Source organism: Hippoglossus stenolepis, chromosome 5, assembly GCF_022539355.2.
Source record: "Hippoglossus stenolepis isolate QCI-W04-F060 chromosome 5, HSTE1.2, whole genome shotgun sequence".
Classification (NCBI taxonomy): Eukaryota; Metazoa; Chordata; class Actinopteri; order Pleuronectiformes; family Pleuronectidae; genus Hippoglossus; species Hippoglossus stenolepis.
In genome coordinates, this window is record NC_061487.1 from 26,893,479 (window position 1) to 26,917,608 (window position 24,130).

The 24,130-nt window shown below is 43.8% G+C and overlaps 1 protein-coding gene across 2 annotated transcripts in view; it reads right to left on the reverse strand.

The window, feature by feature from the left end:
- The window catches only part of galnt18a (UDP-N-acetyl-alpha-D-galactosamine:polypeptide N-acetylgalactosaminyltransferase 18a), a 93,646-nt gene extending 70,152 nt beyond the window's left edge, over positions 1-23,494 (reverse strand). The window contains exon 1 of one of the 2 annotated variants that reach the window (XM_035157204.2): positions 22,885-23,494. In XM_035157204.2, the coding sequence (XP_035013095.1) occupies positions 22,885-23,134 (250 nt within the window). In that variant the 5' untranslated portion in view covers positions 23,135-23,494. The remainder of the gene's footprint in view (positions 1-22,884) is intronic. The other variant, XM_035157205.2, reaches the window with a different exon arrangement.
- Positions 23,495-24,130: the final 636 nt, after the last annotated feature.

Consider the following 24,130-nt stretch of genomic DNA (forward strand, 5'->3'; position numbering starts at 1 on the left):
TCATCTAAAGAGGAGGTTTTATTTAGATGTGCACAAGATCTCATCGACTTCAATTCCCTGAATAAACCTAACTTTTTCTCATCAAGACAAATGTGTTCTTTCCTGACCTGAATCACAAGTTTTATGATAATCTGTCCAGTGTATATAAGATAAATATATCGAGAGATGTGTGTCATCAGCTTTATGAAATGTAGCTGCAGGTTTTAAAGTCCACACTGTGTTAATTTACCAAATAAATCACAGCACGCCGACACATTAGTTTTTTCCGTCACAGCAGGACATAAAAAACGACTTGAGAGAAGTTCTTAGATTGAAAATGAAGCTCAGAGAACGAGCGTCGCTGTTACACTCAGATGTCGTTGCAGTGAATAACTTCACTATGTGTGCGTCACACTGTAAATACACAACTCGTGTTCTCTTCTTCTTTTTCTACTGGAACTGATTTCAGGTAACTTCCCGTGACCTTGAGAACAAGCTGAATAATTAATAACACACTGAGAAAGATTTAAAAAATCTAATTAAAAAGCAAGAATAAGCTTCACAGACCAAACAATTATCGTTTCTTTCTGTGACAGCAGGTTTTCAGCTTCTCCAGAACAAGTGACAATAGAGAAAAAAACTGAACAATGAGGAGCACAACTTTTCTTTTCCAACTTTCAGACCTCGAATGAAACAACAACAACACGATCATTATTCCATCACAACAGTGTGAAAGCAATCAGAAAGCTACAGGGACGGACACGTCTCCTGTTGTTCACTCACGTCTCAAACAAACAAACATCACCGGTCCTTCGTACGGTGCGAGCGTCACTCAGGCGTGAAATCCACAGCCCGTCGCCGACGAGGCTTTAACCAGCGTGGAGGATCATTTGTATGGAAACAAGACGCCGAGCGACGACACACTTCAGCGGCTCAAACAACAGCAGCTTCCTCCAAGTCGTGCGTTATCACATTATTATCTTGTCGTCTCCGCGGCGTGAAATCCACTCGAGAGGCAAAGCGAACAATACGGCGCCGAGCTCGGGCGGTGACCTGTGACGGTGTGTGAGACGAGCATGCTATTAACTGTAGGATATGAAAACATGAACATCAAGAGCAAACCATCGATCACGGCTGAAAAGGTGTGATCTTCTAAATGCTCCTTTTTATGTTTTAATAGGTGGGAAGACAAGCAGCTGACTGGGAACATATAAAACATTTAATTGAAGCGAATAATTAAATATAATAATGTAAAAACTAGTAACATGTAAACATTGGTGCTCCGTTCTGTTATTTTCATGTCCTTCAAAAAGTTAATCAGTGTTTATGTTTTCTGATCTGAAAACAAAAATTGCTGAATAAACAATCCAGAAAATATGTTATTTTTATTTCTAGATATTTATATATTAGAGTTTCTGATTTAACTGTAAAATATCAAACCTCAATGACATTTCTGTGTCATCAGGGTTTGATGATCCTGGGAATCATTAAGACTAAATATCAATAAGACTTATGGTGAGAAAGGATCCTCTAAATAACTTAAAGATGGAAATAGTAACTTCTTCATTTAAACTATAACAGATCTCGCAGCTGGAGATGGATTTTACAAACTGTGATGTATTTGTAAATTGTGAGCTTGATAAGGACTGAGACTCAGGATGTTTTTCTTTATGACAAATAAGTTTCAGGAAAAAGCTCCTGTAAGTATGACTTTTAAAAGTTTAAAAGACAGAAGCTGAAACCCTTGCGTCATGTGGACTGTGTGGATGTGATTGGATGTGACTCTCGGTGGCTGAGCAACACAGACAAACCTTCAGTAAATGTCACAACATTTAGCTTCAGATTTAATAAACTGTGACTGGTGCACGACATCACCTTCTTTTTTTAAAGAGCCCATAAACGTCAGAGCAGAGAGGAGCACAAATACAGAAGTGGGAATATACAAAAGTCAGAAAGACCTTTACAGTCAGTTGAGTCTGTGGATTATACATAATGAATTAAGTTTCACTTTGTCATTATGGATTATTGAGCGTAGATTTATCCGTGAAAATGTCAATTCCATGCGTTTGAAATTGAACCTACAACCCAATGAAAACAGATGAAGGGGTCTGACTACTTCCTGAAACAGCGTGTGACGTCAAACCCGTGTTTAAAGGGATGAGAGGAGCACGAGTCCAAAATCAATGAGCGAGTTCTAAAAGGAGCTTTGAGAGGATTCACGTTTCCAGAGAGAATTTCATACGTGAGATATTATTTCCTTCACAAAAGGGAGAAAAGTCGCTGAGAAGGATTTAGCTTCTCGTTTCCTCTGGAGAGTGATCAGTGTCAGAACGAGCAGCATGAAATACAACGGGCCCTTCAGAATGTCTTTTGAAATATTATATTTGAATAAAAATAAAAACCTCCTTTAATGGCGTATTGTGGAAATGTTGTGCTTTTTCTAATTAAATGGAATCCTGTGACTTCTCGACAACGTGAAATGTGTCTCGGTGGTTTTTTTCCTTTTGTTGCCTCGACTTGTTTTTCTCATCATCAACAGCAACGTGACAAAATTATTTATCGTCAAAGTTGTCGAACACACGCTGAGAAAAACACGGTGAGAATAAACCGTTTGGCTTCGAGGAGACGAGATGATCGTCCTCACGTCTGTTGAAGCTTCAGACAAACAGCGGATCATCAAATCCTTCAGGAGTTTTGTGAGACGAATCATTTGAAGGGAATTTGATGAGCGACACACGGAATTAAAATCTGGAACAAACAAGACTCATTTAAAAAGAAAATGTGACACATGCAAAGAAGTTGTTCTGAGTGTTTTTTCCACTGAGAGGAAAAGCAGCTGCGTCCCACTGAGACAGATATGAGACTGGACTCAAGGTTCTGAGAAAGCAAATTAATATATTTTTGCAATATTTCAAACAATTCCCTTCACCCTGTGAAACCAGACCCCCCCCCCCGGGCGGCCCCCTGTCTGCAGGAGACGGTTGTTGCATCCGACCCAAAGCAAAAACCATAAAAGCTCTAACGTTTATTATGTTTTGAAAGCAAAGGATCCGTCTTTCATTGCATCATGTTCATTACTTGTGGTGAGGAGCAGGGAAATATGTTCATATCTCAAAAACTAAAAAAAACATACGTTATTCAAATAACGTATACATGTTTATATATTGAGAAAGGTTTTGGATCAATACGCTTTATGTGTTTATCTTGCAAAATGTGATGTATAGTAAACCCTGCTTCCTCCATGTTAGCAGATGGGACATGAATGAACTAAACGTTAAATTTTAATTCGTCATTTGATGCTGTAAAAACCGGACGAAGCATCATAGGTAGATTATGATAGAGAAGCTCAGACTCTGTTTTATCCTTTCTTGTAACATGCAGGACATTATTCGTTTCCTCTCTCCTCTAATAGTTGCAGCTCATATTTGCTGTACTGGTATTAAGTGTAAATCCCCAACATTTGGCAAGACAAGAGATTTGAGGAGGATGTGGGAAGCTGCTACCTGCTGCCTCGGTGAAGTCTGTGCATGCTGATGCACCCAGACGCGGCTCGGTGTGATTTACAGTCACAGTGGATTCCAGTTCTGATTTGAAGTGTGAACGACGTGGACGCTGCAGAAAGTCTGAGCTTCATTATCGAGACACCGCAGAGGAGCCGCCTCTCTTCTGTGAGTCTGTTTGTTTAATGCTGATGAAAGCCTTGAAGAATCATAAATTTAACTCCTCGTTCTCCGTCTCCGTGCTTCCATCTACTGAGCCGTAATAAAGACGAGAGCTCCGGATTGGCCGCTCGCCCTGAGGGGATCTCCGCCGCATCATGTGACTCAACTCTCCTCCCGAGGCACTTTATTAAATCTGAAAGACTCGAACGACCCGAGATGTGACCTTTAAATCCCATTCCCAGTCATAACAGGCTGATTTCATATGCATAACCCAGCTCGGATGCACAATCTCCTGTCGGTCAGGTGGACGGCGTGGAGCGCGGCGGGTTCCAACAACAGGAAGTAAGACGGAGAGGTGGGCGGGCAGATTGGCATCAGGAGGGTTTGACCTTTTTTACGATTTCGAGTCGTGGAAGATTGATGCTCTCGTTACTCTGATCTCTGTTGGAGAGATGAGGATCTCGGAGAATGATGGAATCGTTTGTGTATTATCACCTTATCGTGTTGTTGTTGTGGCTCATGGAGAAGTTCAGAAGGTGAAATCCAAGCTAAGCCACAAAATACAAAGATGGCGGAGTCATGACGATCTCGCTCTCTCCTGCGAAATGCAATTCAACCTCAGAAGTAAAAGGTCACATCAACAAATCAAAATGTGTTATCTGCATATTCATGATGCACCTCGAGTATTTCTTTATATCTATATGTGGTGTCATGATTGGAAGAAACTTTGTATGTGGGTGTGATATTAAAAAATATAGGAAGCACAGATGTGGAGTAAACTCGTCTCAGGAGCTGAGATTCAGCCGAACAGAAAATCTGAATCTGCACGTAGAGGAAATGGAAAATGGCCCCGAGAAATTTTCCACTTGATGAAATTCCGGTTTGATTCTGGAGATGTGTTTTTCCTCTCGCTGCAACCAGAGCAACAAAATGAGGTTTAGACTTCAACCTTTTCAAAGAAGTGCTTCAAAAGAGAGTTGAGGAAATTGTGCAGTGTTTATCCGCTCTGCTGAGACGCTGAGAAAACAATAAAGAGGCAGAGGAGAGGGAAGTGCCTCCTCAAGGCGCACAACATTAAAGCAACAGCAGTTCATTACCGAGCTCCGGCAATGTCGCTTCCTAACGCCGAGTAAAACACAGGCAGCGCCGAGAGGTCTGGGAATATTGTAGCTTTTAAACCACACACACACACACACACACACACACACACACACACACACACACACACACACACACACACACACACACACACACACACACACACACACACACACACACACACACACACACACACACACCTTTGCATGGACGCTTACACACATGCATTACGGAAGCAAAAGAGACACCCTGCTGTTCACATCCCGCTGGCAGCTGGGGGTAGCGCGTGTGTGTGTGTGTGTGTGTGTGTGTGTGTGTGTTCTTCCCAGCTGAGCAGGCAGGATTTCTCTCCCTGAAGAAACAAAACTCCTCTGATGGACTAATTTCTCCCGTTGCTGCTTCAAACACACACACCACATGTACATGTAACTGTGCTGCAGGTGTGCAGGCGCGTGATTCACGTGTGCAACTGCATCGTTTACACACACACACACACACACACACACACACACACACACACACACACACACACACACACACACACACACACACACACACACACACACACACACACACACACACACACACACACACAGACACCACACACACAGAGAGAGAGAGAGATACACTGACCTCTTTCGTACATTCCCAGAGGGTTTTAAGACATAAATATGGATAAAAAGAGGTAAAAGACCAATGTTTACTCAGGTTTGGAGGTGGTGTGTGTGTGTGTGTGTGTGTGTGTGTGTGTGTGTGTGTGTGTGTGTGTGTGTGTGTGTGTGTGTGGTACTGCTCTGTAATCTGCTCTCAGGACTCTGGGGGAAGTGGAATTGCAACACCTGATTATCTCCGAGCCCGAGCATCAACCAGAAAGGTAATTCTCCAGAGACAGATTGAAACTCTCCCTCTCTCTCTCTCTTTCTTTCAATTCCTCCGTTGTCCTTCTTTTCTTTTATCTTCTCTCTGGATCACTTGCGCACACGCACACACACTCACACAATCACACAATCACACCGTCTATACCACCTCCTTCCCCAGCACCTCTGTGTCTCTCAATCCGTTTATCCTCTCGATGCCTCCTCCTACTAGTCTCTCTCAATTATCCCCATCCCCCACGTCCCCTCCTGTCTTTCTCTCCTCCTCCTCCTCCTCCTCTCCTCCTTCCTCTCCTCTTTCATCATTCTGTTTTGAAAGGCCTGGTGGTTTTGACGATGATTGCTGCCGAGAATTTTCCATCACCGGCGTAATTCTGCAAACTCTGCTGCCATTTCATTTCGTCAGACTGCCGCACGCTGCAATCAGAGGAACTGCTCAGGTAAAAGGATCTGGGAGCGAGTGTCCTTTGTGTTTCATTTGTGAAGCTTTGCAAGAAGAGCAGGTTGCAGGGTTTGAATTTCACTTCTCCCGGACGAGGCTCCATCTCGAGTCTAGAAAAAGTTGCAGCGATTTCAAAATCCACGCCCGCACAGAGGTTGCATTGTGTCCCTCTGAGTGAGTGACAGCTAATGAGGCAGAGGTGGGTGAAGCCGCCCGGAGCCGAGTCGCTGCAGCAACAATGAACTTTACAAAGCTGCAGCTCGCTTCATTTCAGTTCCATTACATTCAATCATCGCCACGTTTACGCTCGAATGACTCTGATCATCCGAAACTCATCCGTGAGGAGGATTTGGAACTTTATTCTTTAGACGTGAGCCGCTCCAATGTATTGTATTATTATTCTATTTGTTCTTAAAACTCTCTCTGACAGACGCAGCAAATCGAACGTGTCCCGAAAACTTTAACTGCGTACGAACGTTTCGGAGTCTGCATGTAAACGGGATGGACACAACTTGAGGTCGTATTGATTTTTAAACGTGTCGTAGAAAAAAAACTACAGAATTGATGTGCAAAGACCTAAAAACTCCTCTACTTCCACTTCTGTCTCTGATTGTTCACGTGTTAAACCTCAATGCTGCTAATCTTCATGAGAAGAAAGGAAAAAACGCTTCATTAATTAAAAAGTTTTAATTAATCGAGCGTTTCCTTCCTATTAGAATTAGCAGGTGTTGCGTGTCATTTGTGATTTGGAGGAAATATTAATAAAACTACATTCAGACTAAAATAGTTTGCGGTCTGACGGCAGCAGATAAGAAGAGTCTCCGTTTCCTCTCCACACAAGAAGCACTGGAGCGATCTAACACGCCGCTGTAATCACCATGATGAATCGAACATAACCAGCTACGCTAATGGGGTCGTTCATTTAGCTAATTAATGCACTGATTAGAAAATATTTCAGAGTCTGCACAGAACTTGTTGGTAGCGTCTAGTTGAGCTCTGGAACCCAGAGTACAGGCAGAGTCCGAGGGAAACGAGTGTTTCCTCATTAAAACCTGACGCAGGATGTGGAAAAATAAAATCCTTCAGGGAGAAAGAAACAAAAACACAGACTCAGATGATGAGGACAAAACATCGAGCTGGGAAATGTTTCTCAGCAGAAGTGAGGATCGTGTGAGACGACCCACAAACTTCCTCAGCTGGATTCAGCAGGTTTACACATGTTCTCCAAGACTCTGTCACTTTGAAATGATTCCTGATTCCATGGGTTCTAGCACGCCCAAGCCTGAACTTTTCAAAATAAAAGCTCTGCAATTTAGCTCGATATAAAGCCAAACAACTAAAAACATCGAGCTTTTACTTTGACGACAACTTGTTAAAGACAAAGTGATTTAACGACATGATGGAAATCAGCACCGATGACACCAGGGAAGAATCTGTGTCGGTCAAATATGGTGAAATAAAAAATAATCCTATTATCAAAATGATCTGTTGGACCAGATTTAATTACCAGTTGCCGATCACTGTTTCAGTTCTCATCACTTCAAGTGTTTATATTTCCTGTAAGTTTGTTGAGTTACTACGTTCATGCCCTGACTTCTACAGCTCAGAGAATATTTCATTTCATTTCTGGATAGGGGAAGGAAGTGGAGACGCATCATCCATCTTTATTTACAGTCTTTGATCGGAGTGAATCATGCTGTGTTACTAAAGCCCAGCTACAATGCAGTCACAGTAGTTTGACTTTATGGGACGGACGTCTTTTTGATAAGAGAGGAACCGTGTCCTCTTCTGAATTCATTTTTGAAAATATGCAGAGCTCCATCTTGTCCTCCTCCAAGGGGCTCAGGCCCGAGCCACTATAAAGATACAAGATAAGCTCTCATTGAGAGATCGGGATGTGGGATCTCCTCCCGGCCAAAGGCAGGCGATAATCAAACGCTATCTTTGATGTTACCGAGCGGCTGGAAGGATCAGAGCAGAGGGGGGGGTTCCATGAGCAGCCTTTGGGCCGCTGCAGGCCTCAGATGGCAGAGAGCGACAGTGGGTGGCAAACTCACATCTTAGATAATCTTCCCAAAGCACAAGGGGAGAAAAAAGCACGTCTGTATTTGGGCCATGTGACGCAGGGCGCTGAGTCTAACAGCTCTCCACAGAGAAGAGGTGGAGCGCTGCAGCCGAGCAGCTGGGGGAACTCAGGTGCTCCTTCACATTTCTCTCTTTGAGCGTTAAGGAAAGCAGTGCCCTCCGAATCCAGCTGAGGGACGCAAGGTAAATAGGTTTTCACCAACATTTCCTCTGCAGTGACTCAGGACTTATGGTTCATCATTTCTTTATTTTACTTAAAAGCACCTTGGATTTAAGCTTATAAATGTTTTCTGTCCGTTGGGTAGTGCAAACATTGATTGCCAAGAATTCAAAAGGGCAAATGTGTTTAATGTGATTTAAAAAATATCAACCACATTATCCAAAGTTCATCCCAATCATTTAAACCACTTTATCTGGAGGTGAAAGGGAAAATCAACGTTATAATTACTGTTTGCAGAGGAAATGTGCATAAAATGGATGTTGAGCCTAAAGTGGCCACTTATAAAATAGCAAATGTTCCCCGAAAGTCCCAAAACAAATGTGTTGATGAGAACCTTATGTGGACCATGTGATAAAACGTGATCATGGCCCAAATAGCACAAAACAAATCCGGCCACCTTTGGTTTACATGTGGTCCAGATCTGGCAAACAGGAGCAGACCGCCCAAGTGCCATCATTCCATGTGGGCCAGATGTGGGCCAGATGTGGGATATGGACATAACAAAAATAGTTTTTACAACCTAAATGCATTATATGCTATCAAGTCCTCTATAAACAAATGAGTCATTCACACTGATTCTAATGCAAAGCTCCAGGTAGTGTTGTCCCACATTTTAATAGACAAATGAAGGAAATGGCTTCTGTTTCTTAACCGACGCCCTTCTTCTGAAAACCAACACACTCGTTTGTGTGTTTTGAGTTTTCACAGAAGTCAAAATGTTCCCACACGTCAGAAGTTAAAACTTGGTGAGTTTCATGAGGGAAAGGAACGAAGGTCAGAACTGAAAAAAACAAGATCGAGGATTCAGAGTCAACCAGAATCATCCCTCAGAGGGAAAAGTGTAAAATATAAAAATATGCATCATCATTAACTATGTCTTCTTTGTATTTGTGTGTTCATATGTTAATATACAACCTCACAAAGCTGCTGGATCATAAGTAAAGAAGCCTCAGTCATTAGTTTATCTTTGTACCTGTTGAACTTGAATGACTGAGCAACAGACGATGTGCGAGACAGACGATTTAGGACTTTGTCCCGTGACCTGGACGATCCCCCCCCCCAACAGGAAGCTGCAGCATGTGACCTGAAGCAGTTTAGCTGGAGGGCAGCAGCAGCACATCTCCCAGCTGCCTGCAGCTCTGCACTTCCTCACATGGCTGAGATCCAACATGACAGATTCAGGGGGACCCGAGGTAACGATGATTAAAGAAGACAGATTCATCCGCTGGTAAAAAAAAATCCCGTAGTCCGACAAGCCTCCGGCGTTCGCTGTGACGAGCATGCAGATCCTCCATCGGCCCACTTTCACTGCAGCGGAGCCACCAGACAGAACAGAAGCATCGTAAAGTTGTGTCCACACTCCAACACTCAGTTTACACTGAGCCTGAGGGACTGAGGAGACACTGCTGCTCCTGCTGCTCCTGCTGCTCCACACACTGTGACAGTGACAAATCTGTTCAGTAAAGAATGTGACAATGTCATATTAATGAACGCCTGCTCCACTAATTGCAATGAAAAGCACTGGAGGGGCGATGCATTCCCTGTCTGTGCATTATATATATTACACTATAGACTATATATATTTGTACCACCACAGTTTCATAATGATACAACAGTAGAAATCCTGCACAGGTCTGTGGCCTGTTACAACATCCATGAACCTTTTAACCGTCCTTGGCAGACAGAGAGGATTTAGCTCAAGTTCTGTAGACACCGTTTTCTCTGTGTCTCTTCATGTGACGAGCAGAAACAGTTCTCAACAGACAGACCTCAGCTGAACACTCGCTGGTTACTTTGAGTCGCCCTCTCTCCAACGACCTAAAACCTTATCTATCTACCCAACCACAACTCACAGATTACTCCTAACATTATCCAGGACCCTATGAGGTCTACTGGTCCTCACAAGATCAGTGTTAGATCCTAAAGAGGAAACTCACACATTTTAAAAAGGTGACAATAACACCAGCCCCACTGCTGCTGCTGGTAAAAAACAGTATTTCAGTCACAAGTTAAGATCCTGTCCTCTTTTGTCAGACCAGGGACTTTCCACCTAATTCATCTTTTTCATCCTCTGCCCCCTGCTGTTCTTAATTCCGCCAGACTTACCGTCTCTGCTGATGCGAACACCATCAGAGATTCACTTCCAGCTCCCTGAGTCTGTCCCTGTGCTTTTCACTTCCACTGCCCTGCAGCTAAATACCAGCTTCCTTCTCTCGGGGACGACCAGATTTCCCTCAACGCCGAGATAAAGTCGTCGCAGAGAGTCGAGGCAACACGCAGACAACTTTCTGAGCTGGAGCCAACTTCGTCGTGCTGATGGAAAGTTGGGGAGATGGAGCCTGAGGCCTTTCTTCTAACTCTCTGTGGGTTCACGTCATTTTTAACGAGATTATTTTATGGCATTTGCAGAAAAATAAGTTTTAAACTATTTTAGTGTTTTGTAGAATTTACATTTTTATGAACATGGATCTGTCGTATGAGCTCATTCAAAAATCCTTGGTCATAATATCCATTCTACAGCTTTTACCATGGTCCTGGATGAAAATCCAAATTGAAGATGTTTTTCTTTTGTCATTTGTTTCCTGCAAGAATTTAGCAAACTCCATCCCCTGCTGAAGAACACGTGATACATAGTCCCTGAATGCACCACGACATCTTCCTCTACCATGAATAACAACATGAGCACAGAACACACATGCATTCACTGCTGTTTTCATGTTTTCAGACACAACACAGTCGTGTGAGTCTGTGAAATGGAGGAGGAGACCGGTGGAGGAGACAAGCAGATAACATGTCATCTATACACGTGCATTTTACATGCACACACAGTTTATTTGTGACTGGAACTCTGAATGTGTCGACTACAGCTGGAAGCTTTTCACTTCCTGTATGTGCACTAACAACACAACCCTGAAGAGTTGTGTTGTGGCCACTTCACAGGATCCAGGAGATGATTACACCACAGTGATCAGCTGACTGGCAGGGTCACCCTTAGCCTCAGAAACATCACCACTAACTTCTGAATTACTTATAAAACCAGAGTAAAGCATTGACTCTTCATGCTTCATTCTCTATTTATTTTCCTGTGGCCGATCCAGCGCTTCAGAGACGCTTCTTCAGAGACGACACCAGATGGGTCAGACGTTTCCCGCAGACCCCGAGATGACAACTTCACGAGGCTCACAGCCGCCGAGTCTTCCCACAGCGCTGCACGACGAGTTCAGCCGAGGGACGGCACAGAGGAGAGGCTCCCTGCGGTGCGTCGTAACGCAGCCTCAAAGAGACGCTGAGGGATTTAGACGACAGTGAGTGACACTAAATGTGAGACTCCGTGTTGGACACGTCATGTGTGAAATGTGAACGGGCGGCGCAGTGAGGGAGTCTGCTGCTGCAGGTGATGAGAGCTTACAGCAACGACTAGAGGACAAGAAGGTGTGTGTGTGTTCTAGGATGAGATGTGTATGCATGACTGGCTAAATTTAACAGATTGCACTTTACTGCAATTGGGATTTGGAAAAGTATATATGTGTGTGTGTGTGTGTGTGTGTGCACATGTGTCAAGTACAACCCACAAACCACTGCACGGCAGAGATGGTTAAGTACAAAATGAATCTCCAGTGTGTGTGTGTGTGTGTGTGTGTGTGTGTGTGTGTGTGTGTGTGGTGTGTGTGTGTGTGTGTGTGTGTGTGTGTGTGACGACACCGAAGTGAAGCCAAGCAATCTTCATCCTCCCTGGTGGCTGTTTGGTCATAAACCCTGCCTCCTCCATGTTAGTGGATGGGATGTCTGTCTTTATTTAGTGTCTCTGGTTTGTGTGTCCATGTGTAAAGTGACAGGGTGGATCTCTGCAGTTTGTTTTGTTGTGTCCACTCTGTGATACAACATGGACCGACTCCTGGTGTAGATATGAAGGATTAATTCTAATGCAACAAAAACACAATTATTCTTAGTTTCTGGGGATTATTGACTAAGAAAAAAACTGATTGCTCCAAAGTCCTAAACACTGGACATTTGATTAGAGTCGGTCTGCAGAGAAATGAAAATTGCAACAAGTAGAATTATGAACTTAGGAATAATAAACAATTATTGACTAAATAAAATTGAAACTGCTGTAGGTGCAAAACAAGAACAAATTAAAAAAGGGTCTCGGGGGGATTTTGAAACAACCCGATGACAGCTAACTTGTGTGATAACCATTAATGTAAAAGCAAGCGAGGAACAGTTGTTATCAGTGTGGAGCTGCAGCCATGAAGCCTTCTGGATAAAGATAACGCTGGTGTGGAGACACAGAACGTGTCTGCAGAGTCTTAACGCCACGAGCCGGATGCTGTGGCTGCAACTGATAAGTTTTTCTACACAAGATCAAATCATACAACCCCCGAAAACAATGGTGCTGTTGTTTGTGTCTCTGCAAATAATTTAAAATAGAAAACAATACGAGCAGCTGGAAGCAACACATTTACAAAACAAGAAGGAACAATCTCAGGTTTGGGGACAAATAAGGAGCCGTCGAGTGATAAATGAAAGTTCATCTCGAGTGAGGAAAGTCTCCTGTGGTCAGATTTCAACCAGCATCTGAAACGAAATACCTGCTGCTGCTTTGTAATGAAACTAAAGACTAAAGGTCAGAGGTTTCTATCCTGCTCATTGTGTCGTTAAAACACAACCAGCTGCTGCTTCCACACGTCGCTTCAGCCCCTCGAGTTTCATTTCAACGAGGCAGAAACATGTCTGAGATACCTGGGAACATCCTGCAAGGAAGCAACAGAGCTGCTTTCTATCTGGTTTCAGTGACACAGAGACGCAAACGTCCTGATCCATCGCTGCAGTGAGACTTTTATCTCGTGTTTATATAACGAGCTTTGCATCGTTAGGGACAGTTATGAGAAATAATCGTCCATGTTGGCGTCCTGGCTCCTGAATGTGATACTAATATGACGAGTAGCTTGATCCTTCATCTTTCTCTCACTCAGGCTGACTCGTCTCTGTGGACGTTCAGTTCTTCCCCTGAACCCAGGAGCCTTTTATAGGAACTCAGAAACTTTACCTGTATTTCGACCAGTGAAACCTTGTTCTAAACTTAGCTCCTTTACTGTGGTAGCAAAGTCCACTGCTGCAAATTCCAGCCCTGTACAAGTTTAGAACATGATTCCTCTGCTTGAGACGCAGGTAAAGTTTCTGAGTTCCTAAAAAAAGGCTGAGGAGAAGAACTGAACGTCCACAGAGAAACACGTCAGCCTGAGGCAGAGCATCGCCAGCAAAGAGAGAGAGAAATCCTGCGAGTGAAGAAAGAAAGACAGGAATTTGTTGTTTCTAAAGCTCCACCAAAGCTAACACACCCTGTCTCCTCGTGTTAAAGAAAGTGAAACCTTCCTGGATCCATCCCATGATGATCCCATGAAACTGTTTTTTGAATAAACAATAAACACCAAGGCCCAAAAATCCCCTTAAATTCAATCAAGCTGCACCAACTTGCACATAGATACAAGTCCTCTGAATATGATTGTTATATGATATGAATTATTCCCTGGGAAACTGGTGGAAATGTCAAAAAATAAAGTGATGTGAAATCCTGAATTCACCCCTTAGTCCATATTCATGCAAAAACGTATTGATTTATTTCCTGGCCCATTTCCTGTCCCTCCACCAGGGGGACCTAGTTCCTCCTCGTTCGGTTGAAGAAGGAGTATCAGTTATTTGACATAATTCATCATGTCCAGTAAAATGAAAAACGGTGGTTCTGGGCAGGTGAGCTCCTTTTGGATCCCGTCTGTGCTTCGTCCACTAACGGGTGTGAACTCCCCTGACACACGACTGTAGAATCTGTGCACCAGCATCAGAACGGAGCCGTTTGACGAAGGTGCTGACGAAAGTGACATTTGTAGAATTGGGAGCGTCGCACCTCCTCCGCCTGACAGACGAAGACGAGGGTTGAGACGAGGATCTGTCACTAAATTATCGCAGCATCCGTCTCTGGTAACGTTTCTGTAGCTGATGTGAGAGAGAAACATTCACAGGAACAGACGTCACTCTTCACTCAATATGGAACGAAGTGACGGAGTTCTGGGGGAAACGCTGCAGAGAAAGAGAAACTAAAATCTTCTGGAATCTGTCCATTTATTCAGATCCGCACCCCCCCTCCCTCCACCCCCTCCACAGAATGTAATGGAAATGGGTTGAGTAGTTTTTTCATCATCCTTCTGTCGAACAATCACACAAACAAACACAGGAAAGTAGTTTTCTCTGGTTCATTTGGTGCAAAACCTCTGATGATGGTGCTGAGATCCTGGGTGACTTCATAAGAAAGAGAGATTTTCCCCCCATTTCATTGCTCAGCGTGTTTATTGCACATGTTCATATCAAATGTCTATTATGATCCAGCAGTTCCCTCACTTTTCCTCTTTATATAAATAAATAAATATCCTATCATATAAATAGCCTCATTTGGAGGCGTCTCAGAGCAACTGGCAGAAAAACTGAGCCAAGAAAACAGATTTATGTGCTTCAATGTCCCCGAGTACCTGTGTGTTACAGTAATGTCCCTGTGTGTTACAGTAATGTCCCTGTGTGTTACAGTAATGTCCCCGTGCACCTGTGTGTTACAGTAATGTCCCTGTGTCCCTGTGTGTTACAGTAATGTCCCTGTGTGTTACAGTAATGTCCCTGTGTCCCTGTGTGTTACAGTAATGTCCCTGTGTACCTGTGTTACAGTAATGTACCCGTATGTTACAGTAATGTCCCTGTGCACGTGTGTTACAGTAATGTCCCCGTGTAACTGTGTGTTACAGTAATGTCCCTGTGTGTTACAGTAATGTCCCAGTACACGTGTGTTACAGTAATGTCCCTGTGTGTTACAGTAATGTCCCTGTGCACCAGTGTGTTACAGTAATGTCCCTGTGTGTTACAGTAATGTCCCCGTGTACCTGTGTGTTACAGTAATGTCCCTGTGTGTTACAGTAATGTCCCGTGTACCTGTGTGTTACAGTAATGTCCCCTGTACCTGTGTGTTACAGTAATGTCCCTGTGTGTTACAGTAATGTCCCCGTGTACCTGTGTGTTACAGTAATGTCCCTGTGTGTTACAGTAATGTCCCTGTGTACCTGTGTGTTACAGTAATGTCCCTGTGTGTTACAGTAATGTCCCCGTGTACCTGTGTGTTACAGTAATGTCCCTGTGTGTTACAGTAATGTCCCTGTGTGTTACAGTAATGTCCCTGTGTACCTGTGTGTTACAGTAATGTCCCTGTGTGTTACAGTAATGTCCTTGTGTACCTGTGTGTTACAGTAATGTCCCTGTGTGTTACAGTAATGTCCCTGTGTGTTACAGTAATGTCCCCGTGTACCTGTGTGTTACATTCCCTGTGTGTTACAGTAATGTCCCTGTGTGTTACAGTAATGTCCCTGTGTGTTACAGTAATGTCCCTGTGTGTTACAGTAATGTCCCCGTGCACCTGTGTGTTATTGTGTTGTTGCAGCTTGGACCCACTGATATTTGCAGTCGTGGTATTTTCTTCATGCAACGATCCACATGCTCTGTAGACCGGCCATGACGTCCACATCCCATCTCACACCACAGTCATACATGTTTGATGACACAACAGACACGCAACGTACACTCAGATACACACTCACCACACACACACACACACACACACTTAGGAGTCCACACTGCAGCACTGCACACTCCTCCAGTTCAGCAGACTGTCAACATGGATCAACTTGCGTTGACTCATAGAGAGACGACTAAAAATAAGACTTGTACTTGGCAGGAGAGAAACAAACAATCAGAAGTCAGCAGCACATGAGGAGACAGATCCTGGTGTTCATATCCAGGCCACGGATCCATCCTGTGCCTCGGAAACAATCGTTCTCGTGCTTTTTATCGTCTCACATCCACGCAGAGTGGGGAACGAGTGGCTGTGAACCGATGTGTTAAATTATGCCGGAGGTTCATCACCGGGGCCTCGGCACAGCCGGCAGTGAAACGCGGCACCAGCCAGAGGAGCCAGCTGATACCACAGCACATCTCATTACCGCTGAGCTCACCGGATGGAAACTGAACGTTATTCCACATCGAGGCCAAAGTGTTGGGAATTAGGAATTAAGATAAGAGATGAGAAAATCCTTCATTAGTCCCTAAACGGGGGGGATTTTCTGTGCTGCAGCAGCAAAGGGGATAAAAACATGCAGTATTAATATAGAGAAATATAAAAAAAAGTAGACGATGTTGTATATAATTAAAATAAGACATTATAAAATATATAATGACATGATCAAATTGAGTTAACCCTCAAGTGTCTGCAATAGAAATGTCCCTCCAGTGTCTATATCGGTATTTTTCTTCGTAATATCAAATGAGTCACATCCCGACAATCTGTACAACCTAAGCTAACATGTTAAACAAATCAATAAACCACGAGAAATGATTAAAGTACTGAAACTGTCTTGTATATTAAAAAAATATGAAAATCTTGTCCATCAGATTTTGTTAAATAAACACATAAACACATATTGATCCAAAATATTTCTAAAGATAAAAACAGGAACACTCTATACGTTATTTGAACTTTGTGCATTTCTTAGTTTTTGAGATGTGAAGATGTTTTCCACGAAGGTATTAAAACACAATGATGTCATCACGTGTGAAGGACATGAGGCAGAAGACAGGAGGCTTCACTTCCTGCCACATAAATAAACTATCTTTTAACTATGATGGTTTTAATCTTAGATCAGTTTGAACCAGATTGCATTAATACATTTTCTCCCTATTCCAGTTTTAATGTTAGATTTAAACAGGATCCTGCAAACAACAGTTTCCCAAGGTCAGTTACGAGCCACGAGCGAGACGTCTGTTGACAGAGGATTAAATATACATCATTTCTTAATTACTTGACTCGTTCTGTTGTTTTCATTACGGTTCATTATCATTTTATCAGGAAAGCCAAAAGCCGTTTTATTTCCCGATTTCCCCCGATGACTCTTTCATTATGTTCCTGTTGGTGCAGTGCTGCAGTTTCCCAAAACAAAAAACTAGATTAGATTTATAATCACAATATATTTGAGGACTAGAAAACTACAGATGTCCACATGGGACAGTTTTAAACTAAAAGGTCGTTCGTGGCCCTGATGTTTGTCCTCTTGTAGCCTGCATATGTTTTTTGTCGGCTTGTGTGTCTTTAAATGTCGTCGCTGCAGAAACGGACCCGAGGAGCAAATCTGTCAAGAGCTGCCGGAGTCACCGATGATCAGGATTCGGAAAAGACAGAATAACGCTCAGTGACATTCTGACTGTTTCCAGGAGCGAGAGAATGGAGCAGAATTTAAATCCCCACGTTTACATTCTGCTCAAGTGTTTCATGTTTCACTTGTTCCAGTTATAAAACCTCGGGATGTGTTTCCCTACAGGACGAGTCTGAAGCTGTGTCGTATCTTCAAAGAGAAGTGTGTGTGTGTGTGTGTGTGTGTGTGTGTGTGTGTGTGTGTGTGTGTGTGTTATCATCACAGTCATCTTATATTCAACCCAACAGGACGACTCTGAATCAAACCTCAAGCTGCAGCAGCAAATAAACACGGCCCGAACATGGAAGCTGACCGAGCTGCTGTGTGAGGTCAGAGGTCGACGAACCGCTCGTCAACACGTCAGCAGCTTATTGGTTCATTCAGAGTTAGAATAAAACACAACTTGTGTCTCTTTGGCTGTCGCAGCCATCGGGAGCTCAATGAGGATGTGTGATGATATATGTCAGAGCCGGTGCAGAGGAGGCGGATGGAGATCGGTCGACGTTACACCTGCTCTGAGACCTTGGGCTGCGAGGAGCTGCACAGAGTCACCAGGGAGATCTCTGAAGAGAAGGCCAGCGTCTGGCTTTGGCTGAGAAGGCCAGACGAGATCCAGCAGCTCCACAGAGGAAGGTTATCAAGGGAGGGGCGGAGGTGCAGCAGGCCCACCGCCGAGCAGCTTTCAACTTCTACCTGCTTAAGTTGTCAGTCATCGTATAAAGTGAGTTACAAGTGAAACTCGAACGTCACTCAGCAGAGCTCGAGTTCCAACGAGACCTTTAAATTCAATCACCCTGCAGCGAATCACACACACGCACGTCAGTCCTCTAAATATGTCAGATTCTTTTCATCAACATCCATGAATTATTCTCTGAGAATAAAGTATGTGTGTGACTGAGATAATTAACCATGAAACTGGAGGGGGCCACTCTGAGAGCTCATATCTCCACCAAGGCTAAACGGACAACTTCACAAAATACAATGAGTTCGTTCTCGTCCCGTGTTTCATCCGTACAACGAGTTTCATGGAAATCTGTCGTTTTCTATGTAATCCAAACAGACAAACAGACCGGAGCATTAAACATCCAGTGCAGAGGGAATAAAAACTACCTTCACTTTAAGTTCTGTATTTCAAACTCATTATTCAGACGAGTATTTATTTATTTAGTATTTAACATTTAGATTCTGTGAGTTCTCAGGATTCAGGAGGTGACGCGACATAGAGCTGAGGTATGACATCACCTTTGTGTACAAGTACAGGAACATTTAGTGCTTGAGATTATTATTCATATATTCATATAACACACACATAATATTTTGTGTGTGTACCTGCAGGTAGTTGCAGTTGCTGCCTGTTTCCTGATTCTCCTACTTGTTTTCCAGGAACTTGTTTAAACTGCTGGCAAAGAGAATTCTGCTCATTTTTTTACTTTGTAATTTGTGAGTCTATTTTGCTCTCTTCACTTCTCTATTATTTTGTTATTGTGTTATTCTGAATTTCAAATGTTTGTGTTCTGCCTCTGGTGTTTCCTCATTGATCATTTATAAGATTAATGGCGGAGTTTCCTCAGTTCCTGTTTGTTCTGAGTCTTTTATTTATAACAAGTATATTTTTTGAAAGCAATGGGTGACTCGGGGGTGTTTTATGACAACTGTGGAAATAAATTCTGATTGATGTATTGATTGATTAATTGATTGATGGGGGAGGGAGGGAGGAAGAGTGGAGGGAAGAGAGACGAGTCTGGACAACAGAGACGAGGAGACGGGATATAAGTCCTCTCCGTCTTCTCCCATCATGAGCGACGTGAAGTTGCAAAAAGTGAAGCCAATTCAGCTTGATCTCCCCCTGGTGGCTGGCTGCAGTATATTTCATAAACCCCACTTCCTCCACGTTAGCTGATGGGACATGCAGCAAAATAGAAAAAAATCTAAGGGCACTTAAATTCGATGAAGTATAATTTGAGGTAGTTCGGCTGTAATTCTCGAACTAAACACGCAACTGAGCCCGAAGTAAAAAACGAGCCCGACCCGAACCCGAGGTTACAGGCACGAGGAGTCTAGAAAATGAATTCGATGGCCGAGTCACATGACCAATCCCGACTCAAGCTCAGATATCATTTCAAAATGTCTGACCCGTCGTCAGGTGTTTGGTTTTCATTAGTTATTTGATGACTGGTTGTTTTTGTCGTGTGTAACTTCATCACCGCAGCTCCAGCCCCGATCGCTACTGGCTCCACATGACGTCATCATCAAAAGATGTTATCGATTGTATAGTTCAGCTTCATTTCTGCGTCGTGGGAGGAAGTGGAGACTTTATTTACAGTCTATGATGCCAATAGTTGTGACATCATCCACTCCAAATTTCTATTTTCTTACTGTGCATTTATTATTGTAACTATTTTTAAGTTGTTCTTACCTTCATACTTTTTACTTTCTCTTACCAAACTGCGTATTTCATTTTTTCAGATTCTGAGTCGAGGCCAGTGAAAGTTCTGTTATTGAAAAAGTTCATTTTTCCTAAAAACCCAAATTCAGTTTGTGTATTTTCCCTCTTACCGTTGAATTATCCTCATTCAAACCTGCAGCTCTGCAGTCTGGTCTTCTTGTATCAGTGACAAAGCATAAACACATAAACACATCAGCCCCGGGCCGATAATGGAATCTGGCACCGGCTCCGAGGAGCGATGCAGTGTAGAGGAGTGTGCCTGGCACTCCGGAGGAGAAATTCACTCACCCGCTGTAACCCCGGAGCCTATACAGATTCTATTAGCATGTCTGAACAGCTCACATCACTGTGCCTCCCTCCATGTTAATGACGAGCAGGTTTGGAATCATACAAACATCTGTCTGCACAAAGAGGAGGCGGAGCTCCGCAGCAGAGAACAGGTTTAAATCAAGTGTTAGGGGAAGTTTTCATCTTCTTCAATTTACGTCTGAAATGTCTCGACGCTGCTGAATCGCTGGGACACTACAGACTGTTAAACCCCTCCAGTTGGGACACAGCGCCCCCTGTTGTACAGTGACACTCCGACCTGACACACGATCATTTTCACGTCTGGATTTATGACAGAAAAGAAAAGATGCAGGTGACGTTTCAAAGAAGAAGAACTACTCAACTAATTTATCTGTGTCTGCTGTTTCAGTATCTTACACGAACAATCCTCTTACACTGTATATGTCACTCTCCCCTTTGCTGGTGTAAATGAATCCTGCATCGACAGGATTGGTCCAGAGATGATTGATAAGCGTCTATCGGCCTCATGTGTCCCTCAGCGATGACGTCCTGCTGCCGTCGATCAGCCATGAAACAGGAAGACGGCTCCAGCGTTAATCATCTCACTGCACATTCTCCCTCTTTCCTACATCCAGCTAGTGGATCATGTACTGTCCCATTTATCTGAGGAGAAAGGACGAGTTTGTCCCACTTCTTCGCCGTGTTGACTCACTGAGGAGGATAATTAAAATACGGAGGAGACAGAAGACTGTTATTCCCGAGAGACCACATTTAGTCAATGAGCAAAACTGACAGTGAACAGACTGACCTGAAGGAAAACATCACGTCAAGTGAGTTTCATGGTCAGACAGTGATGGAGAAGTTGCTCCAGCTCTGACCTGATTACTGTTGTGAGACAAACGACCTAATCTGATTTCTCAATTTAGGCTGGACTTTAAGATTTGGCCGGCGGCGGCTGAAAATGGGGCGATGATACAAATACAGATTAAAATGGGACAGTGGCTGTCAGTGGATTGGATGCTGTGTCTGAGCAGGACTTTCATCCTCATGGAGACTTCAGTGATCACCTATGGACTCGTTTCTCTTTTGTCCTGCGAGGTGATTAATCCGTGAATTCAGATGTTTGACCTTCTCTGTACGAGCTGATGTACGAGCAGAGCTCAGGCTGTTTCCACGTCAACCTGCTGAGGAGGGAAAGCTTCTCCGCGGTCCGGAGACCTGCTGGGACGAGCGGGATTTATGACGTCACAAGAAGTTGATCGTGGGCGACGTTAACGACGGAGCTGAACTTTTACATCTGGAAACAACTTCACTCCTGTGACACTGATATCAAGTAACTTCTATTTCTGCTTTATTGTTCACGTCTTCACATTATTGTCTGTTTGTACTAAAGTGTCTGTGTTTGAATACATGCGTCTTTATGTATATGTGGATTTTTTGGGGCCGATACCGACATCAGGGAGTAAATACTGATATATCGGCAGATACAAACATCTACAGAACGATTCCTAAGATATCGTATGTATTGACAATTGGTATTTTCCAGATCGACTATAAATCCTATTGTAAATAATCATAAATACAGAAAACAGATGTACACAACTACAACCAAATATATACGTAAACATAAATTCAAATCTTTTCTACATTGTTTCTTGAGTACAACTACAACTTTTATCTATTCTTGTCTTAATTTATATCCGCAGACAAAAATGCCAGTATACTGCAATGCTCGAATCAACCGATACCCACATAGCAAACTAGTTTTGGCCCATATCTGGCCCACACTGTCCCACTGTCACCCAGGACATGTACCATGAGAAACCTGGGCAGTCTGCTCCTGTTGCCAGATCTGGGCCACAAGTTAGTGCCAAAGGCGGCCCGAACCATATTCACCATTTACCACAGGGGCCACTTCAGGTTCACGTCCAGGTTCCACCTCATCTAGAGAAACGCATCTTTGCCCAAATAGTCCCACATATGTTTTGGGATATTTGGGCCAAATTTGCAATTTCACAAGTGGCCACTTTATGCTCACATCCATTTTGTTTGGCCCACATCTGTTTGCTATAGTTTCATCCTCTAACAGACACATCGGTCGGACTCTACAATACAACGAAAGCTCAATCTACATGTTGATAAAATGCTAAAGCATCATGCAGGCGAGGAGGAGGTGAAGCACGTTATTGGTTTAAATGTTCCACCTCAGATTGGAAACATGTTTAACTGTTTATCAAGTGTTTTCAGGAGCAAAATCCTCAAATTAACCGATAATTTGTGATCATTATATTTATATCGACTGATTTGAAAGTCTCGCTGTAATTAAAATTGATTTTCTGTATTTCAACGGATTGATTAAAGGACACATGTTTCAAATAACTGGATTTCTCGAGCAGGGACTGGAAATGTACATTTAAATTGCTCCCACTATTCTCTGGAGGCTCCTTAACCCGGACACTGCTTCCTCCACTGCCGTGACCTTTGAGCAGACCCCCCCACCACTGCACTGACCTTTAATGTGCTCGTTGACCACGCTCTCCAGTCGGTCCAGTCTCTCCATAATCCTCAGGGTTTCTCCTTTCCCGTCCTCCTCCAACTTTCTCTGCGCCTCGTCGCCGCCGCCGCTCTCCGCAACTTTGTGTCCGCCGTTGGCCACGTAGTTGGTGATCCAGCCGACGTACAGCAGGCACACGATGTTGGTCATGCCGCTGAGGATCACGCACGTCGACACCAAAGTTTTAGTTCTGCGTGAGCACAGCATCGCGACATCCCTCCACGGGCTCCTGCAGGTGCCGGGCGCGCTCGGGCAGGTGCGTCGAGGACGCGCCGGAGGAACAACGTGCGGACAGCGGAGCGACGCTGCGGGTCAGTGCGCATCAGGTCCCGGCTCAGGCATCGCACGAAACCCGCCTCCCCCCCACCCCCAGGAGGCTTTCACTGCTTTTCTTTATCCGGCAGCATGAATAATATGTGTGAGGAGAGATTAGAGAGGAGGAAGAGGAGGAAGAGGAGGCTCCCCGCTGAGCAGCCGGCGACTCAAGCTGCGCTCAGCCGCTGCAAAGCTGTCACACTCCGCGCAGCAGCCTCCTCCCGCCAGCCCGGAGCCCGCATCCGGACCAATGGGAGGGGAGGGGGGTGGGGTCTGCACGGTTAATGCCGCCCCCCCCACCCTCACAGCTGGAGCTCAGGGAGGAGGGAGGAAGAGGAGGGAGGAAAAGAGGAGGGTGAGGAAGAGGAGGAGGGTTAATGAAAATAAAACAGGTGCCCACATCCGAAGTCTTTGGTGCGTGCGTAAAAGTGGGTGTTTGTGATGTTTAAACCGTGTGTGTGTGTGTGTGCGTGCGTGCGTGCGTGTGTGTGTGTGTGTTTGTGTTTCATGGAGTGAGGACATTTTGGCCTCTCCTTACTTCTTTGAAGGGTTTGCTTTTTAGGATCAGGGTTTAAATTTGTGATTAGGTATAAAATGTGCATTGTGATTAGTTTACGGTTAAGTTTAGACATGAATTGTTCACGGTTAAGGTTTTGGTCACTGTCCATAATCTCTATAAATACATTTTACATGTGAATGTGCAGAATCTGTCGGAGAGACACGATCCTAAGGCCTGGAAGCCTCAAGGTTTCTATTTTGACCAATCACGTTCGAGCAGGCTCAGGAAACATGTCGGCTAATGGGTTTATCACCAATCATATGCAGATACAGGTTAATAGAGATAAAAGTATCACTGTATAAAGTATTAAAAAGTATCAGTGTTTTTTC